The sequence below is a fragment of the Zootoca vivipara genome, chromosome 6 (assembly GCF_963506605.1).
Source record: "Zootoca vivipara chromosome 6, rZooViv1.1, whole genome shotgun sequence".
Taxonomy (NCBI): Eukaryota; Metazoa; Chordata; class Lepidosauria; order Squamata; family Lacertidae; genus Zootoca; species Zootoca vivipara.
This window is the reverse complement of record NC_083281.1, coordinates 2820498-2830153: the sequence shown is the minus strand read 5'-3', so window position 1 is coordinate 2830153 and position 9656 is coordinate 2820498. Positions and strand designations below refer to the sequence as shown.

At 44.8% G+C, this 9656-nt stretch overlaps 1 protein-coding gene across 1 annotated transcript; it reads right to left on the bottom strand.

Annotated features, from left to right (window-relative positions):
• Positions 1-439: 439 nt before the first annotated feature.
• Positions 440-4174, bottom strand: SMIM44 (small integral membrane protein 44). Its single transcript, XM_060275306.1, has 2 exons — positions 3010-4174; positions 440-727 (listed from the first exon to the last, which is right to left on the bottom strand). The coding sequence occupies exons 1-2, from the start codon at positions 3185-3187 to the stop codon at positions 513-515; spliced, it is 393 nt and encodes a 130-aa protein (XP_060131289.1). The 5' UTR covers positions 3188-4174; the 3' UTR covers positions 440-512.
• Positions 4175-9656: the final 5482 nt, after the last annotated feature.

Genomic DNA, 9656 nt, shown 5'->3' with positions numbered 1-9656 from the left:
CGTGCGATTGGCCGTTGTGTTCCTCCGGGCAAGCTATTTTTGACAAACTCCCCTCCCCCACAAAAAAGCTCAACAGCTCTGGGCAATCCCCCCCCCCAATTTTCTCTATTAGGAGTCCTAAAAACGGGGGGGGGGATCTTATACATGGGGGCATCTTATACGCGGAAAAGTATGGTACAGTCGTACCTCGGGTTGCGAACACCTCGGGTTACGAACAACCCGGGTTACGAACTTCGCAAACCCGGAAGTATTTTCGCCGCGTGCGCATGCGCAAAGCGCGAAAATAGCGCTTTGCGCATGCGCAAAACGGCGGTTCGGGCCCTTTTCGGGTTACGAACTTTTCGGGTTACGAACTGCGACCCGGAACGGATCGCGTTCGTAACCCGAGGTACCAGTGTATTAAAAAAAAAAGGAAAGGAAAGAAATAGGATCACAGGGATCGCGAGCCTGGAAATCCAAATCCAGGGGTGATATATATCCAGCTGATCTCTCCAGCTGATCCAAGCAACAACTCAGCCAGACGCTTCCAGAGTTGTTGAAGGCGATGTGGAGCCGGTCTCCATCCCAGGTAGGGGGTGCAGGGTGCGGCCCTCCGCACACTCCAGCCCTAGGAAAGGGACGTCCTTTTGCCAACCCAGGCGATGGTCGGGAAAAGCTGCAACCTCACATCCATCCGAGGCCTCTTCCAGCCTCTTCCTCTCTTCCAGTTTGGGGCCAAATGCCCAATCTGGGGGGGGGGGGAGAAGAGAAAATTAAAACCAGCAGGCTGTGGGCAGCAGAAAGTTGGGTACGTCTCAGTGCCAGATTGACGTATAAGCTAAACAAGCTCTAGCTTAGGGCCCCCCAAAAAATTTAAGGGGAAAACAACAACTGAATGTACATTTCCAAAATATAAGATAAAAAAACAAATAAAATAAAACCTACATACAGCAACAGTGTTTTGTGTTGTGCAGGCTCCTGTGCTGTAAGTCATGGGCCCCGCCTGCTAGCCTGCTCCCTAAAATATCCCTGGTTTGCTCCTTTCTAGATATAGGGTGCCTACATTCTGCTATTTATCATTATTAGTAGTTTGCATCATATATTTACACCTCTTATTATTTCATGTTCTAGCAAGTTTCTAGAGACTAGATTATGAGTCTTTGTCAATTGTGTTCCTAAAGGAACTTCTGTTCTTGCCAAATGCCAACGTGTTTGCATTATTCAGTTTGTGACGAATCAAAAATTATTAAGTTACAGCTAAATAATTATTTCACTATTAATATACTTCTTAATTGTATTTCAGTTCAACAATTGCTTTGATAAAATACATATTTTGTGATGTGCAAATGGCTTGAGATACCTATTAGCATATATTCAACACACAAAAACAGTGACAATTTGTTGTGGACAAAGGACAGCTGGACATATAATGGGCCCCATTCCCTTCAGTAGCTTAGGGCTTCATCAAACCTGAATCCAGCCCTGGGTATGTGTGAGAGTGTGCTTGCAAATGCTTTTTAATTTTTTTTTACCCCTTTTGGTACAGATGTTTTTATTTCGTCTTGTAACGGAGGTAAAACAGAGAGAGAGAGAGAGAGGAAAGCTGCAGCAACAAAACCAAAAGAGGACTAGCGAAAACGTAGGATAAGTAAAGCCGCACACAGGTTAAAACGGCAATAATCCAAGTCAAGAAAAGGAAAAAAAGTGGGAATAAATGTCTTCGCGTCAAGGATATTAGGAGTCCCTTGGAGGGTGGTAGACTCTCCTTCCTGGGACTATAAAATAATAATAATAATAATAATAATAATAATAATAATAATAATAATAATAATAGACCCAGGTGGTGCGGTGGTTAAACCACAGAGCCTAGGGCTTGCTGATCAGAAGGTCGGCGGTTCGAATCCCTGTGACGGGGTGAGCTCCCGTTGCTCGGTCCCAGCTCCTGCCAACCTAGCAGTTCGAAAGCACATCAAAATGCAAGTAGATAAATAGGAACCGCTCCAGCGGGAAGGTAAACGGCGTTTCCATGTGCTGCTCTGGTTTGCCAGAAGCGGCTTAGTCATGCTGGCCACATGACCTGGAAGCTATACGCTGGCTCCCTCGGCCAATAATGTGAGATGAGCGCGCAACCCCAGAGTCGGTCATGACTGGACCTAATGGTCAGGGGTCCCTTTACCTTTACCTTTACCACTACTACTAATAATTTATTATTTATACCCCACCCATCTGGCCGGGTCCCACCTGCCATCTATAAAACTAATCATATTTTGTTTACTTGCAGGTTTATAAGCTGCTTCACAACCAAAACTTCTCAAAGCAGTGTAGAATAAAATCGCAATATAAAGTACAAAAGATTACAGACTCAGTGACTGCGCACGTTAAAGCCATTTCTATGATTATACAGTTGTTATTTCATGAAATTGACTAGGTCATTCAAACTACAGGAAAGCCTTCTTTAAAAAAATTAATAAAATTGAATAGCTGCCTAAATATCAAAATGTGTGGCCTTAGTCTAATTTTAGTTGGTCACTTGGATTCGTCATGTTTCAATATTCTAATTAGCGTTGTGCGCAATTTTGTTCCTAGATCGGCATGAAACTTACATTTTTAATTATGTGTAGATCTCCCCAGAAAAAGGAACCAGTTGACCTGTAAGGAATCTGCTTAGCTAGAACTTATTTGTGTTTTTTTAAATATATATTTTTTATTAAAGATGCCTTAGTTTTCAAAAGTATGTGCAATGTCTCTCTTTTTTACCCAAGCTGCGTTTTCTACAGATCAGTTTCGTTTGTTCCTTGGGACGTTTTTAAGTGGAAAACCCAAACTGGTAAGTAGGGTAATGGTTTTGGAACGCTTTGGTTTTGGAACAGACTTCCAAAAGGGATGGACTCTGAGAACCAAGGTACCCCTGTAAACAAATTAAAAAACAACAACAAATGGAATACTCAAACTCAAAATGGTCCTGAGGACTAGCAACTTGGAAAAGAAAGGGGAGCTTCTCAGAGGCATGGCCTCGCTCTGCCCACTCACCCGCAAAGTCGTGCGCGAGGTCGTTGATGAGGTGACCCACAATGGCGTAAGCAACCACGACCACGATGATGACAGCCATCAGAAGGTACAAGGCGTAGCGGGGCAGGCGGATCGAATCGAGAGAGGGGGGTTTGTAATCTCTGAAGAGGGCACCCGCCTCCTCCTCTCCGGACTGCATCAAGCGAGGATTCACACTCAGGTCCCTGGAGCCCTGTTCCCCTTCCTTCCTTCCCCAGCCAGCAATCGTTATTTAGGTTTCCCCTGATGGATATTCTGGGGAAGAAAGAGATAGGGGCAGCTCAGGCCCCACTTACGGAGAAAAGCCATATGTTAAGAAAAAAGGCCCATGGACAGTATCAACTTGGACAAATAACTCAAAATTTACGGCAGGCTATACTTTAAACGAAAACCGTCTAAAGATCCACAGGCGGTTACTTAACACCAAATAGGCCAGCAAAGATGTTTAAATCACAGAGTGATAAATGCTGGAAGTGTGAGAAAACAACAATAGTAGGAACATTTCAACACATGTGGGGATCTTGCAGTGTGATTAAATAATACGGTGGTACGTTGAACATCTCTGTTGACGAACATTTCGGTTTTCAAACGCCATAAACCTGGAAGTAAACGCTTCGGTTTTTTGAATGGGCCTTGGAAGTCGAACCGGAAACGCAGCTTTTGCATTGAGCTTTCCGTTTTAAGGCTTCTGTACTGAGTTTTTGGTTTTCAAGGTTTCGGAACTCCAACGGTCTTCCTGAACGGATGGCCTTCAAAAACCGAGGTACCACTGTACACTGGTACCTTGGTTCTCAAAGTTCATCCATTCTGGAAGTCTGTTCCAAAACCAAAGCGTTCCAAAACCAAGGCGCGCTTTCCCATAGCAAGTAATGCAAAACGGATTAATCCTTTCTGGACTTTTAAAAACAACCCAAAACTAGCAATTTAACATGAATTCTACTATCTAACGAGACTATTGATCCAAAAAATGAAAGCAATAATCAATGTATTGTACTATAAAATAAATAAGATAGCATTGTAGATGATAAAAAGTAAAATTAAATTGGATGGAAACAGAGTGCTGTGTTAAGAGAAAGACTGGTGTGCAATTACAAGAGTCTAAACATTCCCTTTTCATGTCTTCATTAAGTTTGTAAAAATATTCCTCTAACACAAGAAAATGCTGTAAATATTTATAACAACATTTTTTACCTGTCAAAAAAAAAAAGGTTTTTGGGAACAAGTATAAAATGGTTTTTATATTTTAAAAAAACATCAACTATCTTGTATATTTTGATAAGCAACAGTACCAGCTTTCATTTGTTAAGCAGCTTGTGGCAAGTGGATTTAAAATTAAATTGTTTTATTTACCTGCACTGATGACGGTCATTGTTTAGATGGGGGGCTTTTATCCATTTCCACAGTCACACAATCAATTTATATCCCACCCTCCCCAGCCAAACCGGGCTCAGGGCAGCTAACATCAAAATATAAAGTAAAGGTAAAGGGACCCCTGACCATTAGGTCCAGTCGTGACCGACTCTGGGGTTGCGCGCTCATCTCGCATTATTGGCCGAGGGAGCCGGCGTATAGCTTCCAGATCATGTGGCCAGCATGACAAAGCCGCTTCTGGCAAACCAGAGCAGCACATGGAAACGCCGTTTACCTTCCCGCTGTAGTGGTTCCTATTTATCTACTTGCATTTTGACGTGCTTTCGAACTGCTAGGTTGGCAGGAGCTGGGACCAAGCAACGGAAGCTCACTCCGTCACAGGGATTTGAACCGCCGACCTTCTGATCAGCAAGCCCTAGGCTCAGTGGTTTAACCACAGCGCCACCTGGGTCCCTAACATCAAAATATATAATACGTTAAAACTTAAAATCCAGCAATCGACTGAAATACAGCTTAAAATCAGATTAAAATCAGAATAGGACCTCCAGACACACTGGCCAGGCTTGCCCAGCCACGCAGCAATTAATATTCCTTGATGGTTCGCTGCTCTCTCTGGTTAAACAGGCGCAGAAGGTTTCGGAGGTCTGCAGCACCCCTTCCAACCTGTGCAGCGTGGGAAAAGTTTTAAGCATGCAACGACCAGCAACAATGCCTCCCGTTGCACCAAACTCAATTTCCTCTTGGGGGGGCTGCAAATCAAGCTACCCGTTTGCTGCTAAGCCTAAATTTCTAAACCTGGCTTTTGTTTTCTGGGATTTGCAGAAAGCAACTTACCTGGCTACAGGGAACAGCTGTCGTCGCGCAAGGCAGAGCCCTCGATCGCTGCAACTCGAAAGCGTCCCCAAGGAGTTCCTGGCGACTTTTAGGGGTGAGAGATGCTGTTTGCCAACAGCTGGAGAGCAAAAGAGCACATTCTCTGCACAGCCACCCACCCAGCTTTTTAAAGTTTATTTTAAATACAGATACCCTTGCTCAAAGCCTTTCCTCTTCCAGATATTTCCCCCTTTCCACCTCCCCCCCCCCAAAAAAAAACCAGCAGAAGACAAATCTACTATTCTGGGCTCCTTCCCCTCTCCAAGAGCTGATCTCTTAAAATCAGCTAAGCAGATCATAATAGCTGGGGATTTTGCGAGGGGAGGGTTGAGATGAAGGCAGGCAGGCAGGCAGAGAGAGAATTCACTATTTTGAGTCTCGGCTGCCCGTTAATTCGCGTTCCAATACACAGAGGCAAAGGATTTGCTTTCTTGCTTAGACCACAGGGGATGAATGAAATAAACACGGCAAACAAGATTGCAGTCCTCATTGTTTGGAGTAAAAGGCTGGTCCAGCAGGGGAAGCTGCTTTATATCGAGGAAGAACGCTGGTCCCTCTAAGCCAGGGGTCAGCAAACATTTTCAGCAGGGGGCCGGTCCACTGTCCCTCAGACCTTGTGGGGGGGCCAACTATATTTTTTTGGGGGGGATGAACAAATTCCTGTGCCCCACAAATAACCCAGAGATGCATTTTGAATAAAAGGACACATTCTACTCATGTAAAAACACTCCGATTCCCAGACCGTCTGTGGGCCGGATTTAGAAGGCGATTGGGCCGGATCCGGCCACCGAGTCTTAGGTTGCCTACCCATGCTCTAAGCTCAGTGCTGTCTGCACCGAGCGGAAGCTCTCCCAAGACTTCGCTCAAATACCGCCGCAACATGTGGCTAATAAATGTAGTACAGTAAATGTATTGATTATAGGTGGTTAGAATGCCACCCAAAATTTACAAATCACCAGCTTCAATACACACACACACACACACACACAGCGGTACCTCGCAAGACGAATGCCCTGCAAGACGAATTATTTGCAAAACGAATTGACTCGCGGAACGAATTAAATTCATCTTGCGAGGCACCACTATATCAGCCCATAACCAAAGAGTAGTTAGCGTAATGAATTGCTGGGAGGAAAAACCACGATGCAGGCAGGATGCTTATCAATGGATGGTGTCTGAAAGTAATGTGGTGGTGGCGGGGCTCCAACATGAAAAATTCAATAGCAGTATTATTTTTGTTGTCATTCACTGTATGTAATGAACTTAATTTCGTCATCAGCTGACGAAGATTCATCTCCGAAACAGTTGATTCAATGCGGATACACTGTTCTGTTCTGCTTGTTTCCTGGTTGCTACTGAATTCTCCATGCCGGAGCCTCCACCACCACAATACTTTTGAACATCATCCATTGGAAGGCATCCTGCCTGCGTCGTGGTGTTCCCTCCCAGCAATTCATTATGCTAACTACTCTTTGGTTAGGGACGCGAGTGGTGCTGTGGTGTAAACCGCTGAGCCTCTTGGGCTTGCCGATCGGATGGTCAGCGGTTCGAATCCCTGCGACGGGGTGAGCTTCTGTTGCTCGGTCCCAGCTCCTGCCAACCTAGCAGTTTGAAAGCACATCAAAGTGCAAGTAGATAAATAGGTACCGCGTTTCCGTGGTAAACGGCGTTTCCATGCACTGCTTTGGTTTAGCCAGAAGTGGCTTAGTCATGACGGCCACATGACCCGGAAAAACTTTGCATGGCACAGCCAGTCTAGCAAAGGTCAGAGTCGGGGAGAACGAGGCCCTGTCTACGAAGTGGGGCTCAGGAACCAAACAAAACGGTCCATTTTGCTCTGTGCAGTAAAAATAAAACCCTGTTTGGGTGTCCTCAGCCAAGGATCAAACTGTTGTCTTTTTAAAAATATGTTGCAGCCCCCCCCCCCTGCAAGCAGATGCCAAACTGGAAAGAGGATTATGAATAGGTCTCGTACACACAAAGTAATAAGAGGATTGTGGAGGGCTGAATCGGAAAAGGATTTTGGGGAAAGGGAATACTGTTTGCTTGGTTCTGCATGAAAGCAACCTCCTTTAGCCAAAAACCCTATCAGATTAGGTTTACCCAGGGCTTAAACATTTAAAGGCAAATCAGGCTTGGCAGAACCCGATTTCAATGTCAAGGCTTTCCGGAGCCGCTCCCCAGAGAGCGATTGCAAACGGCTGTGTCAAAGTCTCTCCGAATTCAAAGCTTCTACAGAAAAAACAAAAACCCAGAGGCAAATTTATTGGGCATTTTAGGATAGGATCTCCCACAGGATAAGAAAAGGCTATTTTTATATGCCACAGGCAGATTATTAATTGCTAAAAACTGGAAAGGGGGCACTGTACGTACCCAAAAAGAATGGATAGGTAAGCTATGTGAATTTATAAGGTAAAGGGACCCTTGACCATTAGGTCCAGTTGTGACAGACTCTGGAGTTGTGGTGTTCATCTCGCATTATTGGCCGAGCGTACAGCTTCCGGCGTACAGCTTCCAGGTCATGTGGCCAGCATGACAAAGCTGCTTCTGGCGAACCGGAGCAGCACACGGAAACGCCAGTTACCTTCCCGCTTTGAGTGGTACCTATTTATCTACTTGCACTTTGACGTGCTTTCAAACTATTAGGTTGGCAGGAGCTGGGACCGAGCAACGGGAGCTCACCCCGTCACAGGGATTCGAACCGCCGACCTTCTGATCAGCAAGCCCTAGGCTCTGTGGTTTAACCCACAGAGCCACCTGTGTCCCGTGATGTGAATTTATAGAACTGGCTAAATTATCGGCAGCCATAAGACACCAGTCAAATCAGAAATTAAGGATGGAGTGGCAATGTTTTGAGGATTATCTGAAAAAAAAACACTGTTCTAAAGAAAACCTGTTGATATGTATAGACTAAGTATGTAAAGCTAAATCGGATCATGACAAAATTAACAATAGGTGAATGTTGAATAATATAAAAAAACACAGTGTAAATACAGTGGTACCTCCACTTACGAACGACTCGACAACCGAATTTTTCGACTTACGAATGGGGCAAATGGCCGCACACTTACGAATTTCTTGACATCTGAACGGAAACCGCGGCGGTTTTAGATAGGTTTTTTTTTACTTACAAATTTTTAGATGGGGTTGCTTCGACTTACGAATTTTTCCGTTTCCAATGCATTCCTATGGGAAATCGCGTTTCCAACGGCGCTTTTCGACTTACAAATTTTTCGACCTACGAAGGTGCCTTCAGAACGGATTAAATTCATAAGTCAAGGCACCACTGTATTAATACTAAAAGATGTGGACTCGAGGTGGAGGGATGTCACAGTGGTGAAATTCTTATTTTATGTTATTGTAAAGATTGATATTTGATTTCTTGATTGTACATATATAGTTTTCCGAATAAACTTTGGGGGGGGGGAAGGTCTCTCTGAATTCTGGCCATTTGACACCCCCCCCCAAAAAAAATACAAGGTGTGAATGGGAAGTTCGGCGAATGGTCACAGAAATCAGACAGTGAGATTTTCAAACATACATACCTTAAGGCCTTCAAAGTAGGCCCCCTCTGATACGACGCACCGTTGGCAACGTTAACAGAACTGTTGGAAACTTCTGCAGAAGTCGTCTTCTTGTACTGCTTTCAGTTCCTTCGTCACAGCAGATTAGACGTGTGAAATGTTGGAAATATCTGTGCCCTTTCAGTGCAAATTTCAGTTTTGGAAAAAAGAAAGAAATCCGGTGGGGCCAGATCGGGAGACTATGGAGGGTGGGACAACTCGGTAACGATTTCGCAGAGAATATGCCATTCTTCCGCCATCGTTCGGGCAGACAAATGCCGATTCCGCATCAATAACTCACACACTTTGTCAACATTTGCCACTGTTCTGCTTCTCTGATGGTCATCTTCGATGGTTTGCTGACCTTTGCGGAAACGCTTAAACCACTCATACGCTGCCTTTTGAGTTACAGCTTCAACTCCGTACACAATTATGAGCATTTTGTGGGTTTGCGACACCGATTGTATGTTTGGGTACTTCTCGCTGTCCGATTTCTGTCACCGTTCACCGAACTTTCCGGTCAAACCTTGTGAGATCAAGGCATGAGGGGACCTTGCCACCGTTCCAAATCTTATACAGGATGAAGGGTGTGCAGGTAACCCTTTCAGATTTTCTTCCCCGGGACAAACGCTCCATTCTAAAGCAACACAGCTCCCAGGGCATCAATCTTCCTCCTGGGAATTGTAGCTCGTGGTGGGGGGTGGGTAAGGGTCTCCTACCAACATGCAGCACCCCTCAACGAACTACGGTTCCCAGGATCCTTTGGCAGGAGCCATGGCGGTTTGATGTGGTACGATACTGCTTTTAAATGTGCAGTGTGTT